General features: G+C 44.3%; 1 protein-coding gene across 1 annotated transcript in view; it reads left to right on the top strand.

Annotated features, from left to right (window-relative positions):
* Nucleotides 1–15,827, top strand: part of GATA5 (GATA binding protein 5) — a 36,682-nt gene extending 20,855 nt beyond the window's left edge. The window contains exons 4-7 of the mRNA XM_066585825.1: nucleotides 12,678–12,803; nucleotides 12,891–12,972; nucleotides 14,681–14,802; nucleotides 15,066–15,827. Of these exons, the coding sequence (XP_066441922.1) occupies nucleotides 12,678–12,803; nucleotides 12,891–12,972; nucleotides 14,681–14,802; nucleotides 15,066–15,215 (480 nt within the window). The 3' untranslated portion in view covers nucleotides 15,216–15,827. The remainder of the gene's footprint in view (nucleotides 1–12,677; nucleotides 12,804–12,890; nucleotides 12,973–14,680; nucleotides 14,803–15,065) is intronic.
* The last annotated feature ends 2,078 nt before the right edge of the window (nucleotides 15,828–17,905 follow it).

The raw sequence follows: 17,905 nt of genomic DNA, 5'->3' as shown, positions 1-17,905 counted from the left end.
ATGAAGAGTAGTAGTGGAAAACATAGAAGACAAGGAGACCCATAACAAAGATAAAAATGAGGGCCCTTTCAGGTGTTGCTTGACACCGCCACCTGAGACAAGAGGACCTAGTGCCTCCATCTCAATATCCTGTGCAGGGAACAAACCTGGTAGGCGCTCCCTCCCACCAGAGGCTCCATTGTAGGTGCATGGTCAACCTGTATATTGTCCTATTATAAACAAAAGCCTCCATGATACAGAATGTGAGGGAAATCACAGATACAATATGGGCTCCTAAATTTCTATGGTCACTGTGCAATGAATAGGCACTTTATTAGAGACCCCCCATCTAGATGGTCCATGGCGTTTATTCACAGTTCTCAAAGGACCCAGGGTGCGCCTAGAAAACAATTCCCCACACCATTACTCCACCTCCATCAGCCTGACAGGAAGGGTCAGCGATTCATGCTGCTTGCGCCTAATTCTGACCTCCCATTAGCACAGTGCAACAGAAATATTGTTGATCCATCTGACCAGGAGATTATTTACGCTGCTCAGTGATAGAAGTTTTGCAATCTTTTGCCCGCTGGACTCTCGCCTTCCTGCTTCTCTTAGACACAATGACGCTGGAACTGGTCGTCCACTGCTATAGCCCATCCGTGCCGAGGACAAATTAGTTGGAGCTCCAGCGTTGTATTCAGCTGCTCCTCACTGTGCAGCGTGTGTTGGTCAGAACGATTCCTGACATCCTCCTCTGACCCCTTTCAGTGATAGTTATTTCTGACCAGCATTCCCTTTTGCTCGATCAGGCTATGACCTGGGTATTGCAGAGTCATGCTCTACTAATAAAAACACTTAATCTCTCCCCCCCAAAATACACCGACCACTAACCCCTTAACCCCATTTACTTACTAATAGAAAACAGAAATAACTATTTATTTAGGATAATTTGGCCACTACAGCCATGTTATTCCGAACAATGTGAAACATAAATAATTCTTTTAAGAAAATATTAATAACATTATACGCTACGAGGGGAGGTCCTTGGAGACCCAAAATCTGGCACCACAACTTCAATGGAGTTATCTTATTTACCACCAGCCAACCCCACAGGCTCGGAGGCACCACTAGCCCCTATTGGGCTAAGTGATAAAAGTCCACCAGCTCTGAGGGACTCCCCCTTGTCAGAGCCACAAAGCGCCAGACCCACCACACACATTTCAATAAAGGGGTTCTATCCTCACCCGGACTCCCATCCAACCAATTAAAAACTGACTCCAAACCCCCCCCCCCCCCCACCTGCCAACCACTGCCATCACCCTCCAATTACCCCTATCCATACCCCTTTTGTACTCAACCAGCATCCGGTTATACAACAACTTTAGGGCAGGAGGGTGCGTCTTCCCAAGCTTCTGCTGTTTTCCCTGCCCTCCAGTCCCCAAACCTTAACCCCCTAATGCCCCTCCTATAAGCCCTCCCCCTAACCACCTTAACCCTTAATCTCCCACTTCTCCCAGGTCATGTAGGCCTTCACCCACGGCCCTCCCCTAAGTTCCGGCCCTTACTTTCTTCGTATACTCTCCATACTGTTACATAAGAAGGTCCCACACGGTTGGCAGTGACATCCCGGCCCCGGCTGGTCTAGCACCGATGACCGGGCCTCGTTGGAAGTCACTCAGATCTCTGGATTTTCCAATCCAATGTGGATTCACACTGAAACTGATCCGCGGAAAACTGGTCACATGATTTTATGCTGCACTCCGGGGTCACGGAGAAAGTTTCCATACAGGGAAGCTCCATTGGTGAAGTAGTGGGGGCTCTAATAAAGGGGCCGTTCTGTATTATGGCTGTCTGCATGAGCTCTGGGATTAAAATATAAAACTCGTGCATTTATTCTGACCCTGGAATACACTTTAGACCAGAGTAAAAGTTGTGGCCACCGGAGCTGACAATCCCGTATGACCTTCCATACCAAATAATGCCGCCATCTATATGATTATTACAGGGGGTCCTCTGAAGGTAACATAACTCCTGCCGGGTTCGGTTTCTGTTCGCACCATCTTTTTCGGCTTTTACTGTTAAGCACCAGATGGGGAAGCCGTCAGCAGTAAACCTTTTATACTACAGTTGCTTTAGATTAACACCAGAGAAGTCAGATGTCCTGCGAGGTGCCGGATCTAAGATCTCCATAGAGTTTGATATGTGAGGCTGAAGAGTTATGGGGGGGCCCCCGCCGCCCTCTCTGAAAACGCTTCACCACGTTCCCTCCAGAGAATAACTGGCGTTAATGTCGGCTTCTGGGGAATCCATCACACGATACCTGTGCGCACGGCCGCGGTGAGAATTTACGCAGCAGAGACCCCTGTGTCTGCTCCGCTACAGAAAGAGCGACAAAGGTGAAATGTATCACCGCACTTGCGTTTAAAAAAAAGTTGCACATTTTGGCGCAACCCTTTCTGTGCACAATTTTTAAAAAACTTTTTCCATTTTCTTTTTTTTTTTTTTACTCCGTGGAACTTGCCGAAAGATTTTGAGGGCTATACATTGAGGGCTCAGTCAGATGAGCAAATTTTTCATGCATGTATAGGCGCCGGGAAAAAAAAAATCGCACATAGTGTGTAGTAAAAATCGTGTGACCGGGTGCATTTGCACTCACATGTCCTATCTTTTGGAGGTGCGAATTTTAAGCGCTTCTAAAAAAACGGACATGTGAGCGCTTTCATCGGAAAGCATTGGTTCTAATAGAGCCATTTTTAAAACGCGCCTATACACTGAAGGGGTGAACTCTGTGACTTGTCTACAACATAGGAAGCGTCTAAAAACCTGTGCTCGTTTTTCCGTACACATATTGTATTGTAATTCACTGGATTACTGCGCCGCAAATCTACAGCGTGTGAACATTTGTTTTCTCCCGCGCATTTCAAGTGTGGGGAAAAAAAACACAACATGCTCTATTTTCGGGCACAATTGCGATTGCGGGGTTAAACTGGGCTACAAGTCAGCTGTCCCACCTACTCAAGCATGGCGCTGCTGGGATCACGCCGATGGGAGTGGCAAGTACAGCAAAATGCACCAATCCGGGTGTAATAACCCGCGATCGTGCGCCATGCATAGAGTATATACGCCTCATGATAGCGAGCGGGTATACGCTTACACCTATGTGCGGCTGCCCCAAGGGCTTAAACACATAGGCATACTTTAGTCCCATTATGTGGCCGTGAAAATCATGGCCGCATAACGGCCGAAACGAAACCATTAGTTTCCACTATCCGGATTCTCGTGCATATTTTTTTTTTTTTTACGTGTGAGGAAGACAGGCAGGACGTATCTTCTCACTTTTTTCTTCAAGCTCTCGCGCACGAGCGTGGAGTAGTCAAAAAAACAAACAAACCCGATTCATGCGCTAATACTCTCCATGGCGGCGAGCGTATTAGCGCATACGCCAATGTGTTTTTGCCTTAAAGGGACGATGCAGAAGTGTGCAAAATAGTGCGTGTCATAGAGGCCAATACCATACTTGTTAAAAGGATGAGCGGAGCTCCACTTCAAGACTCGGTAGCGGAAGATGCATAGAGGACTACTTAAAGTAGTCCTGGGTGTTCATGGGTATTACCGTGCAGAGAGAGCTGCCAATCAGTGGCCTCGGCATTAGCCTGCAGCTCACGAATATGCGGGACGAGTTGTCATTTTCAGTGGTATTATGTAATGTACCTTATAATGTACTGAAAAACGTGGAGTGAAATAGAAAAACCCGCAATTTTGCCATCTTTGGGGTGTTAATGCTTTGGCACACTACGGCAAAAATGACATGATAACTGTATTCTGCGAGTCCGTATGATTACGTGATAAAAAGTTTATTTAGTTTTTTTTGTTGTACTACCCTGTTTCCCTGAAAATAAGACATAGCATCATTTTCCAGAATTTTTGAGGATGCAAAATGATTTTTCAGGCTTTTTGAGGATGCTTGAAATATAAGCCCTACTCCAAAATTAAGCCCTGCTAACAGTTAATGAAAAGAGTCAATTTAAATAGTGTCCAGGCAGCTATGCATGTAAAAAAGTTAAACCTTTTTGAACAAAAATTAATACATAAAGACACTGTCTTATTTTCGGGGAAACACGGTAGTGTTTCTTTTCTACTTTTGCCATCTTCTGGGCGCCACAACTTTCTTATTTTTCCGCCGATTATGCTGTGTGCGGGCTCATTTTTTGCGGGATGATCTGTAGTTTCCATTAGAACAATTTCGGAGTGAATACAACTTTTAACCACTTGTTATTAAATTTCTTCTTGGAGACGGTGTGACCAAAAAAGCGCTATGGTGTTTGTATTTTTTTTTACGACAACATTCACTGGTCGGGATAAATAATGTGTTACTTTGGTAGGTTGGACTATTCGTGATACCAAATATGTTTATTTTTTTCAAATATGGGAAAAAAGCGGATGTTGAATATTTAATATCCTTTATTTTTTGAAATAATTTAAAACTTTTTTTTGTTGCTTATTTTTTAGTTCTCTAAGGGGACTTGAACTTGTGATTGTTTGATGGCTCATACAGTATAATGCAATACCATTATAGTATTGCATCATACTGCATTCTCACAGACAGTCTATATCTTGATAGGCATTCCTTGATGACAGCCCTAGGGGCCTTTAGAGGGTTCTGGACTGCCATTACAACCGAATGACACCTCGATCTCATCTGTGGATAGGCCATCAATAGCTTAATATTGTAAGATTGTATCTTTGTATAGCCAGTTTACTAGATTTCCCTATAATCAATGATTCAGACATTGGGTTAATTTGGGCCGAACCTTGTGTCCGTCCGGTTTCAGACATTGACCAACCTAGCCGGAGGTGGCCGCGGCGCTCCCCATAGCCGTCTCCGTCCTGCTAGTAATGAAGCTGTTTGGGTCTTGGCCCCGGCTCTTCGCCTTCTGTGACATCTGAGATCTCTTTATAGGAAATTATTTTTTATTCTGGAAATATTTTTGGCAATCAGACTTATTAATGTAAGACAATTCCAAGGAGAGAACTGCGGAGCGAGCTTAGATCTTCACATCGCAGTAACTCTTGGCTGACTGATAGTCCTCTACCATACAGGAGACTACTGGCCTCCCAACTACTTTGTAAGGGGGGGGGGGGGGGGAGGCAAATTAGGGGTCATTCACAGAGGGTCAGTGTGCGTTCAGCTATGTCTGCACTTATAGATGTACACTATATTTATGTCCATCGTTCTCTATTTGCTGACTGATTGACTGTGTGGAAATATTGTACATCCTCCATGTTGGGCAGGAAGTGGTATTTTCCGTATGTACCGCTAGTCCATTGTTGAGTAAGGGTAACTGGGTGAATAGAGTTACACTGACTGACGAAAGAGATAATGCACCAAGTAGGAATTGTTGGGGTCCGATGAAACTTTCTATGTACCCTGTTGAGCCATCTCTAGCCTGGATACATAATATGGGCATAGAGACATATAGGTTCTGTATGGTATCCTGCAGCATATTTGCCCACAGATGGACCTCTAGGTCCTGTAGGCTGGTTCCATAAATGCTCAATCATCGATAAATGTGCAGACTGGGCCGGCCAAGGAAGTGTGGCAACCTGGCAGAGGCGTTCCTGGGAAACCCTTGCCGTATGCGGCCGAGCATTATCCTGCAGAAGCCTTGCCATGAGGGGCAACACACGTGGGCACATGATTTCCGGCACATATTGCTGAGCTGCAAACGAAGGCGATGGTGGGTGTCATACACAGTATATGTAATGCCTTTAGCCAAGCCCTTTTTATAGTCCTGTGTAAGGTGACCAGACGTCCCGAATTAGGCGGGACAGTATCGATTTGGCACCCTGTGTCCCACTTTCTCCAGGGTCCCTAAGCCGGACAGTCTTTTGTCCTGCTTTTGTCTGGTCACCATGAAAGTGATTACCAGCTGAGGTGCCACGGCTTCCCAGCTGGTAGTCACTCAGTGGCACTGCTGTGGGATGCACACGCTGACAGCAGTGTGTGCACCCAGGATCCTCCTCCCCTGACCTCTCCTCCGTGGTTCTACAGGAGAAGGGAGAAGGAGTCTGGGCGCACACACTTCTGCCTGCAGCAGTGCCAAGCAGAGGAGCAGACAGCGCTTTGAAGACAAGGAGGAGGTAAGTATATTGGTCTCAGGGGGCACTATTACTACTGGGGCTGATATAGGCGGACACTATTACTACTGAGGCCACTGTGGGGGTTACTATTAATACTGGGGCTGATATAGGTGGACACTATTACTACTGAGGCCACTGTGGGGATCACTATTACTACTGGGCTGATATAGGGGGCACTATTACTACTGAGGCCGCTATGTATGTGGCAGCATACCTCAAGCTGACTTAGGAGCTGTTCAGGTGAGGCCACTACAAACTGCAGAATTTTCTCCCAGTCTTTTGTGAATCAGCGCTGTACTTTTTATAATGACAGAGGTAAAATCATATGTTGTGATAAGCCCCGCCCCCGACCACACCCCTCTGTCCTGCTTTGACCATGTGAAAATCTTGTCACCTTAGTCCTGGGTATAATAGATGATGGGAGAGATCTTTGTATTGTCCCCTGATATATTATGCATAGTTATTAGATCAGCCCTCTATTTTTATTTTCTGATTGTAGATGGGGGGGCATTTTGCATGAGCTGCAAATAACACCATTTAGAGATAAGCTTTGCAGCAGAACTCACAGGCCATAGACACAATGGACAGGAGGAAACCTATTAACGTCTATGGGACAGTGTTGTGTGGGCATGATCCGTGCTGCTTGCAGAGAGAGGAGGAGGTGAGCTGTGACCATCATCTATAGACTTGTATGGAAGAGTGTTTTAGGTATGCTCTGTGACCTGGCCAGGGAGTGGGTAGAGGTGAGCACTGACCATCACCTATAGACCTCTGTGGGAATATTTTCTAGGCATGTTCTGTGACCTGTGCAGGTAGGGAGAGGAGGTGAGCTGTGATAATAACCTAGAGTCTTCTATGGAAGAGCATTACCTGTGTGAGGAGAAGAGCTTGCTATGATGTGAACATACAGGCCGAACAGGATGGACCCTATTGAACCCTGTTCCATCTATGTTTCCACCGGCTCTTATCAATTCTTTAGACCTATCTTAGCCATAAATATCCTAATATCACCTGATTCCCATATTGATATTATGAGACCGATGGAATGACTCAGCTTTGGGTGCGAGATGCTCATCTTATTTCCAAAGACGACTTATATGAGTATATGCTATTCCAGAGTCTGTCTACTGGTGACCATATTGATTTTCAGGCAATTTAGGCTAATTTCACACTTGCATTAGTTCCAATTTTAAATGTCAAAATAGCTTAGGCTGCTGCGGCATCCAGGATAACAACCGCCCCCCCCTAAACCTGATCTATTATAAGTCAATGTAGTAAGAAATAAGGGACCCCTCATACAGACCATGGGTGCAGCAAGGAAGCGGGGTGTGAAAAAAGGAGATGATTTCCCCGCTATATTATGGATACTTAAAAAACAGACGTCTTAATGCCAATGTGAGCAAAGCCTTAGGATCCCTTCACACTTGTATTCGCAGCCTCTGGGGGGCGCTGTCAGCAATTCTGTGGATTTTGTAGCAAGAATTGTGCAGTTTTTGACATTATTTTTTAGTTTTCCTCCTTTTGGAGGAGAGCTAATTTGCATACTTTCTCCCAGGAAGCACTGCTTGTAAGAATTTCTTCACCAGCTTAATCACCTCAAGGAGAACCAGTACCTTCCCAGATTTGTCATATGACTGGCATGCCTCCCAACCTTTGAATAATGAAAAGGCCGACAATTATTTGCTGGGTGGGTTAAATATTTTTTGTCCCCTCACAGTAATAATGCCCATTGGTGACTCCCTAATAGCAATACTTCCCCTAAGTGCCCCCTGCACCCCTCAGTAATAATGCCCTTGCATGCCCCCTTTTATGCAGTATTGGGTAACACAATCACAACCGCCACATGATCGTCATAGCCAGAAGTGAATGAGGGACGAGCTGCCGGTAGCTGCCGCGGTCAAAGCTCACCATGCATTTAAACAGTCAGCAGGAGGTGGCCCCTTTCTCCACCCATCAGCATCCCCTGCAGAGCGATCAGAGGATGCCAATGCAGTCAGGAAGCAGTCTGGAGCCTTCTGAAGGCTGTCAGGTCTGCCATGCATAGATGCCTATCAAGCTCTACCCAAAGCAGGGCTGGAAAGGCAACATCGAAAACTGATATATACTGCAATATTGCAGTATTGTAATATATAGTACCAATGATCACAAGTTCAAGTCCCAGGTGGGGACTAAATGAAAGAGTAAAAAAGGGGTTATTCAAGTATTTTTAACGACTTACTTTTTTTTTTTTTTTAAATGAAAAGTTTTAAAAAAAACCTTTTCCCATTTCTCCTATAAAAAAAAAACTAAACAAATTAAAAAAAACACCCATTTGGTATCACTGTGTACATAAAAGTCCGAAGTATTACGGTAAACGATCACAATATTTATCCTGCTTGGGGAAGGCCTTAAAAGAAAAAAAAAGAACGGAGTGCCAGAATTGTACATTTTTTGGGGAATCCTGGCTTCCAAAAAATTTGCATAAAAAGTGATTTAAGAGACGTTTGTACCCCAAAGCAGTACTCATAAAAACTACAACCCACCCCAAAAAAAAGCGAGCCCTCACACAGCCCAAAAGCCGAAAAAATAAAATAGTCTCAATATTTGGTGACGGAAAGTAATTTTTAAAGAAAAATAAAAAGTATTTACTTTTTAAAAATAGAAAAACATTAAAACAACTTTTTACATTTGGCATCCCGGTAATCGCGCTGACCCGGAGAACGAAGTTTGTCTGTCATCTTTACTGCACTGTGAACGCCGTAAAAACTAAACCCATCAAAAATGGCGCAATTGATTTTTTTTCATTTCTCCGCACTTAAATTTTTAAAAAAGTTTTTCTGTACATTATATGGTTCCATTAAAAAAATACAACTCGTCCTGCAAAAAATAAGCCCCGTCAATGGCAAAATTAAAAAGGATCAATTTTGGAAGGCGGGGATGAAAAAAAAGGAAAAAACAAAAAGTGATAAGTCTCTGGTCCTGAAGGGGTTAAGTGAACATCTTACTGATACGGGAGAGGGCTTCTCTTGGCTGCTCGCCCCTACAGGACGTGTCTGCTGGGACTGCCCCGAAAACCCAGGACTGTCCCACTAAATCAGGGACAGTTGGGAGACGTGATCCTGACGGAGTCATATACAGGAAGGATGGTAACATAGTAACATAGTTCGTAAGGCTGAATGAAGACAATGTCCATCCAGTCCCGCCTGTTAGCCTCCTGTTTTGTTGATCCAGAGGAAGGCAAAAAAACCCCAAGATCGGTCATCGTCGCCACGAATCCTGCATTAACGGAAGACCTGATGTTGGGGGCGAACGGGCGCAAGGACTGATCTTAGCATTTTTTTTTGCGCTTATCATTTCAGTTTTCCGCCTGTAGACGTCTTATTGTTCCCCTACACCGGGGATAAGACAGTAGATGTAAGGCCGCCCCTTCCATCGGATCAAACATCGCGGCCTTCCCTTCTATATAAATAAACCGCACAGTTCAAAGTTTGCGCCTGAGGTTCCTCCAGACAAGGTCAGACGTTGCCAGGGGGATGTGAGCGGCCCCTTTAGTTTAAAGTAAACTGAGAGGAAATTAGGAGTAAAATATGGTCCTTCTGCCGTCCTTGACAAGCCCCGGGGCCTTGAGATCGTCCATCACTGGCGGCTCAAGATTTAGGATCTAGGAGGGAGAAACATTTGCAGAGACAATATTTTTGGAAGCGGCTAATGGAGACTCTGCCTTTCTCCGCCTGTCTCCAGCGCCGGGGCTGCCAGCGAAGGATGACTTAACCCTTCACATCGCAGAAATAAACACCGCGCTCATTTCACTGCGTTATCCATTAGCGTAGCCGCAGAGCGGCGCCCCCGTTCCGCCGTGGGCTTTATTACGTGCTTTATGCAGAGGTCGCAGGTAGTCGGCTCCTACAGAAGGGAGGGCGAAACTTTTTTCACCTTGCAGGAACTCAGACAAAAAGGGGGACCCTTACTGCCCTACCCCCCACTATAATGGTGCAGCTCTGTCCTGCCGGACCCCTGAGCGGGCCCTAAGAAACAATGATCCAGAGTACGGGCGGCTCTTCATAGTCGTCCTCTACAGGTGGTCACATACTCCTTGTGATACAATAGGCATTTCCCTCTGACGGGTCTGTAAATAGTATTGGGGTGCACTTTATATTCTGATGTCACAGAGGTAAGTGGTGCAATATTAGGCATGCTTCTGTGTTCTGCATCCCAGCGTCTGCAGAGCATCATAATACACAACTCAGCTGCTGCAGAACATCATAATACACAACTCAGCTGCTGCTGAACATCATAATACACAACTCAACTGCTGCTGAACATCATAATATACAACTCAACTGCTGCTGAACATTATACTGCACACCTCGGCTGCTGCAGAGCACCATAATACACAACTCCCCTGCTGCAGAACATCATATACACAACTCAGCTGCTGCAGAACATCATAATACACCACTCAGCTGCTACAGAATATCATAATACTGTACACCTCAGCTGCTACAGAGCATCATAATACACAACTCTGCTGCTGTAGAACATCCTAATACACAAGTCAGCTGCTGCAGAACATTATACTGCACACCTCAGCTGCTACAGAACCTGATAATACACACCTCAGCACCTGCGAACCTTAATTATGATAAGACCACCAGCATTACCCCTCCAATACCCTAAACCATAAACTATATAAAGCACCCTAGACCTCCAGGGTTATTAGATACTATTCCATAACCATCATAGACCACCATAGATAAGAGATAGTAATATTATCCCCTTCATCACTCTAGACCACCAGGGATACTAGATATTAACCACTAAGCCTCTCTAGACCACCAGGGATATAACAGGAATATCATCACTAACCATGTAAAAGTGTGTGATGTAGGACATATAGAAGGATGGCAAAGTGAGTATAATCGGGGTGAGGGGTAGGGAGCAGAATTCAGTTTTTTCTGCATCAATGCACTTGGAAACCCCCCATCCTTAAAAAGAAAAACCTTTTAACTTGCAACCCCCCCCCACTAACATGCATGCTATGTCATGAGGAGGGGGTTATGGCTAGCAGATACCTCTGGCACATGTGGGATTAGTTCCCCATTAACACTAGATGTGAGATCTGCCAACCAGCATTTAATGTCTATGGTGAGAATCAGGCTGGGTGGAGTGAGTCGTTTGATCTTCTCCTCGTCTGCCATAAAGTCTCGCTGTTCCCCGTCGCCGGTCCGCACAACTCTTCTCACTTCTCTACAAACTCTTCTGTCTTTCTCTCTTTTCACTTGCATTAGGCAGAAGGAACAAAGGTCTCATAGTTAACTTACTAGCAGGTTACAATGTTTCCAAGTGTTGCCATAGCAACATCATATAGAAAGATTAGGTGCCGGAGCGTTACAGGACGGCAGCGCGCATTATTCTTTCTCTTTTCTTTTCCCACCATCATTATTTCTAATTTCTCATCATGAGATAAAATCTTCTGATCGTTCGCTAAACCCTTTAACTCCTTATTTCTTTGTCATCTCTGATTAAGCCATAAATAACATGCTTCGGTTCGGTCTCGTTGACCACTGCATGCTTTTACCGGAAAAAAGCCAACGTGCCGCAGTTCTGAGCAATTACCGTGTTTCGCCGAAAATAAGACAGTGTCTTATATTAATTTTTGTTCAAGAAGGTTTAACTTTTTTACATGTATAGCTGCCTGGACACTATTTAAATTGACTTTTTTTAATTAACTGTTAGCAGGGCTTAATTTTGGAGTAGGGCTTATATTTCAAGCATCCTCAAAAAGCCTGAAAAATCATTTTGCATCCTCAAAAATTCTGGAAAGCATGCTATGTCTTATTTTTAGGGTATGTCTTATTTTTAGGGAAATAGGGTATATGAAAACTTTTCTGACGCTTCTGGTTGCGCGGGGAGCAACGATGGCAAGAAATAGTTTAAAAGTGGCAACTTTTTTTATAATCCAAAAATGTGCTCAGCGGAGTAGTCACTGCCCTTCCCCCACTCCTCTTGGCGACTTTTATAAAGGGCATTTACACAGTAGGGGGCAGCAGTGAGCACAGGAAAAAAATCTGTATGCATGGGAAAGAGAATATGGAATTTGTTCTATCCTTGGGCATGATCTTGGTACTAAAAATGAGCCCTTTTACCGGACCCTTTATGCGCCGGACAGTCATCCTAGGGATATTCGCTCCTGTGCTTTTTTACACAAGAATGATCATTGCTCGATGAATGGAGGCGGATCGGGGATCGTTCTGGCCAGCCCGCCTTCAATCTCCGTAAACATGCAGCGGGCCAATCATTGTTGAGGAAATAGAGGCGGAGAGGGCCAGGGATCGGTCTGACCCGCCTGCCCCCATTTACAGTTCATAGATGTACAACTGCCCTTTTACATGGGCCAATCAGCGTTCTGATTTTATGCATTATCTTTCGCTGTCGGTCACTCCAGGCGTTTATACTAAGCAGTTCTCATTTAGATTCTCGCAATCGAGTGAGAATCTAAAGGATGATCGCCCCATGTATAAGGATGCTTAGTACCTAAACAGCATTTTTATGACCCACACCTTTATTCTGCATTGCAGTCCTCCTCCAGACGGGCCGGACTTTGCTGTACAAATTGCCACACAACCACTACAACCTTATGGAGGCGGAATTCAGAGGGGGAACCTGTATGTAACGCATGTGGCCTGTACATGAAGCTGCATGGGGTAAGTACAGAATCAGCACCGCTATGTTATACAGTGTCCATAAGATGCAACACAAAGCAGAGACTCACGCCTTCTGTCTGTCTCCAGGTCCCTCGTCCATTAGCCATGAAGAAAGAAAGTATCCAAACTCGAAAAAGGAAACCCAAAAATGCTAAAGGGAAAACTGCAGGTAATAAAAGATTGAGCAGGTTGTAGATGGAGAAGACTTCCATAACCAATAACTGAGCATTAGTGATGAGCAAACTCTTGAAAGGTTTGGTACTACCGATTTGGCAAACTTTTGAAAAAAGTTTGGTTCAGTCCGAATTAGTTTGAACCAAACCAGAAGTTCACCAATACCCCTAAAACTGGTATATAACACTCTGTAAGAGCCATGAAAGCTGCTCTCTGAGTGTTATACAGAGCTTTCATGTCCCTTATACAGTGTTATACTCCAGTGTTCAGTACTAGTGTTGAGCGAACTGAACCAGTAGAACCGTGTTTCAGGTAGAACATTGCTAAAAGCTCGGTTCAGGTTTATGCTGGACCAAACACTTAGTAAAGTTCAACCCAATACAGGGTTCTACTGGTTCAGTTTGCTCAATAATACTTCTTCTATAGTCCTTTAAAGATATGTAATAAGGTCAGTAGACTCAATGGTCCATTGGTGCTTTCATGGGAAAGTTGATGGATGCTGGTCTAAAACTAGAATTCTTTTCCTCAAACCCACACGTTTCAGACTCAGATTGAGTCCTTTTTCAGGTGTGCAAATGGGAGATGGAATAATGCCTCTGCAGAACCAGCTGATGGAAAGCTTCCCAATTAGGCAACATCCAACCACCTAACAGGCCTTACAACATGACTAAGCCTATAAGCCAAATCTACTCCATAAGGAAAAGACACCCATCTACAGACGGCTGTTTCGAGGGTCTTGCACTCATCAGTGCACAGTAGTTGCTGGGTGAAATGTCTGTGATATGTGTCGGAAGGGGTACTGTTTCTTCTTGTGGAGAAGTCAGACATTGACTTATAATTAGGTTTCTTCCAATAGGTGGCGCTGCAGAGGCATTATTTCATCTTGCATTTGCATACCAAATTTACCAGGCAGCGTTGCATGGCCTATAAGTCTCCTTATGCCTACTTGGCACTTGTGTATGAAATGTTGGTCTTAATGAATCTCTCCCATCCTCTATAGATGGAGGCATTCTTCCTTTGGGGTTACCCATGTTAAGCACAACCCCCCCAGGCAGTGCACTAGGCATACATAATACAGTGGGGCAGACTTAAGCTGTCTAATAGACAGCACAAACTTAGACTAGACAGTCTTAAAATGCACCAGGTTTATCACAGTGATTGCTGGATGCTTCGGCACATTTTTGGACAACTTTGTCTAACTTTATACCATCTGTTAGTCGGCTTAGTCAACACCAGTGTTTGCGCCAAAATCATGGTGCATGATGGCGCGTTTAGACCTCCTTTCATACTAATCCAGGTCCTCTTTCTGCACAGTCACTGAGAATAGCACATATAAATGTACAGTCTCCTGCACATTGGACAGTACACAAATGGGACGTCCATGTACTGACTGACCAGAGTCCCATGTGGTGCAGAGTGCTAAGCTCTCACTCATGACCTGACGTTTGTGAGTTCAATTCCCATGTGGTTCAGGTAGTTGACTCATCCTCCTGAGGTCGGTAAAATAAGTACCCAGCTTGGTGGGGGGTCATAAATTATTTGAAAGTGCTGCAGAATAAGTTGGTGCTATATGAAAAAAAAAACAAAAGAGTTGCGCCTGCGAACCTTGAGCACAACCTTTTAGTCGTCCGTGTGTAAATAGCCTAAATGAAAAAGTGTAGACTTTCCTCTCGGCAATTATATCCCTGTGGCTTCTCTCCCAGGCGCACACACATCAGCGAACAACTCTCCATCATCAATTACAACAGACACCACTCCGGTATTAAAGACAGAGCCAACGCTATCCATACAGTACCCGGGACAGTCAATAGGACCCGGCTCTCAGGTAAGAAATGATAAGAATGAGTAATGAGCTGCGTCTATTCAACTTCAACGTAAATAATACATTAGTGAATGATAAAAAAGAACATATATTTGTTACTAATGAACCAGCAGTCCAATGAGGAGATAACAACGTCGGGAGAATGGAACCCATCTGGCGGCTTACGCACCTCTGGAAGGCAGAATGGTTTTCCGACTACTTGTTGGGCTGGAGGTCATCCAGTCTGGAATTCATCAATCTCATGTATTCTTTTGTTTCGTTTATAGGGTGAAAGCCAAGCAGACGAAATCGTAGCTGGGTCTCACGAGCTAAAATATATTTCAGATGAATATCCCTTTAGTCCAACACTGAACCAACAGTCAGGACTCGGCGTTCCTCTCCGTCAGGACTCATGGTGCGCGCTGACCCTTGCCTAAAACTCTGAACTTTCCTGGAACACTTAGAGACTGACGCCTCTACTTGCTCTGGTGATATGTGCAGAGAGGAGCGTTCTCTTCACATTGCTCAAGGGACAAGGAACAAGACTGGCACTTTTTGTAGTCTGAGACTATGAGCAAGAACTTGGTGTTCTTAAGATCCTTCACCTCAGGAGAAGAGGACGCCTATCCTCCAAGAGGTAGTAGCATCTCAACAGGGATCCAAAAGGTGGTGGGATAGGGTCCAGATGACAATCGTGGACGACTTGCAGTGATTTGTTGCTCTTTTTGGAAGCCTTGATATTGGAATCACGGCTACAAAGGGATTTGCTTCTTAACTAAAATTTTTGATACCTTCGACAATCAAAAGAAACTCTATAACCTTCAGCCTTGGAGACTACAAAATGCAAAGTGCGACCAACCTGGATAATAAAAAGTATTAAAAAAAAAAACCTTGAAAAAACCTTTCCTTTGATACAAAGACTATTGACGAATTGCCAAATATTGATTCCTCCCTTTCTATCCCCTAAAGTGCAATTAGTTCCACTTTTAATAAAGACTGATATTGTGCCACAAAGAAAAACTAATGAGTAACGATTGGCGCGATTTCTGCTGCACCTTTCCATGTAAATTATTCCGTTTTTTTTCCAGCTTTCAGATTTATCGTAAGAACTGATTTGATAAACTTCTTGTTTCAGAAAAGTAACGGTTACTTTTTGTGAGGTTTTCTTTTATTCATTGTTATAGTGCCTGAGCGATTGGTAATCACTTAGAGTTAATGACGAGATTAGAACGCTATTTTATCTTTGAACTCTGAATAGTTTAACAATTCTGTATTAACCCTTTCCAATCCACCGTCTGACGTCTGAAAACATTCTGATTGAAGACTGTGCAGCTCCGATGTCGGAAGACGTCCGGCAGGGTATTCTTACTGTATATTACTGGCCGCTCTGTTATCGGGGGCCTCTCCAGTATGTCCTATACCACAGTACTGGCTCTAGCCAGCAGATGGCACCATAGTATAATGACAGAAAGAGAAAGCCCTCTAGAAAACCCTGAATCCAAAATTGGATTTCAAAGGGTTAATAATGGATCTCTCTGAGCTCTTTTTTTATATAGAAAGCTCTAAAACCCCTGCAGAATCACAGAGTTAAAGGGGCCATCCCACCATTAAATCATACCTAACTCTTCAGATGATTTTTCAGAAGAAGCAGATATGTGTATATGAGAAATAGCACCATTTCTAGCCATTATGAGATACATATCTTCCCTGAGCTGATGGGTGTAGACTGCTGCTATGATGTCTTCATACACTGTACACATAGGAGAGCAGGATCTCTTCTCTATCTCTGAGCTGGTGGGTGTAGACTGCTGCTATGATGTCTACATACACTGCACACACAGGAGAGCAGGATCTCTTCTTCTCTATCTCGGAGCTGGTGGGTGTAGACTGCTGCTATGATGTCACCATACACTGTACACACAGTAGAGCAGGATCTCTTCTTCTGTCTCCCTCAGCTGGTGGGTGTAGACTGCTGCTATGATGTCTCCATACTCTGTACACATAGTGGAGCAGGATCTCTTCTCTATCTCTGAGCTGGCTGGTGTAGACTGCTGCTATGTTGTCTCCATACTCTGTACACATAGTGGAGCAGGATCTCTTCTCTATCTCTGAGCTGGTTGGTGTAGACTGCTGCCATGATGTCTCCATACACTGCACACATAGGTGAGCAGGATCTCTTCTCTATCTCTGAGCTGGTGGGTGTAGACTGCTGCTATGATGTCTCCATACTCTGTACACATAGTGGAGCAGGATCTTTTCTCTATTTCTGAGCTGATGGGTGTAGACTGCTGCTATGATGTCTCTATACACTGTACACATAGATGAGCAGGATCTCTTCTCTATTTCTGAGCTGATGGGTGTAGAAGCTGCTATGAAGTCTGCATACACAGTACACATAGGAGAACAGCATCTCATCTTCTCTATCTATGAGCTAGTGGGGGTAGACTGCTCCTATGATGTCTCCATAAACAGAGCACATAGGAGAGCAGGATCTCTTCTTCTCTATCTCTGAGCTGATGGGTAGATTAACTGCTATGATGTCTCCTTACACTGCACACATAGGAAGGCAGGATCTCTTCTCTATCTTTGAGCTGGTGGGTATATACTGCTGCTATGATGTCTCCATACACTGTACACATAGGAGAGCAGGATCTCTTGTTTTCTATCACTGAGCTGGTGGGTGTAGATGACTGCTGCTATGATGTCTCCATACACTGCACACATAAGAGAGCAGGATCTCTTCTCTATAGCACACCCTTATAAGTAACATCAACATTGAGGACGTTATACAGCAGTACTGAACAATGTAGATGGGATCTAGTAACTGTGAGCGAGTCAGAAACGCTATCCTTTTCTCCTTAGGGAGAGCACTATGACGTTGAGTGAGGTGACTTAAAAGGCCATTCATGCTTCTCTGGGTAATATGTAAATAAGGCAGATGGAATAGTACCTCCACAGTGCCACCTATTGGAAGGCAGCATTCCTTCAAGCCAAAGATAGACTCTTTATACTTTTCCTCCTGTCTATACTCTCCATAGACTTTTTTGAGCAGTATGTAATCTGATCTGTTAGTGAGTTGTTGTCCACCAAAATGCATTTTAACTGTTTTTCACAGCTTAGGAGGAAG

Source organism: Eleutherodactylus coqui, chromosome 13, assembly GCF_035609145.1.
Source record: "Eleutherodactylus coqui strain aEleCoq1 chromosome 13, aEleCoq1.hap1, whole genome shotgun sequence".
Taxonomy (NCBI): Eukaryota; Metazoa; Chordata; class Amphibia; order Anura; family Eleutherodactylidae; genus Eleutherodactylus; species Eleutherodactylus coqui.
Note: the sequence above shows the minus strand (reverse complement) of the source record. Positions and strands in the feature narration are given on the sequence as shown.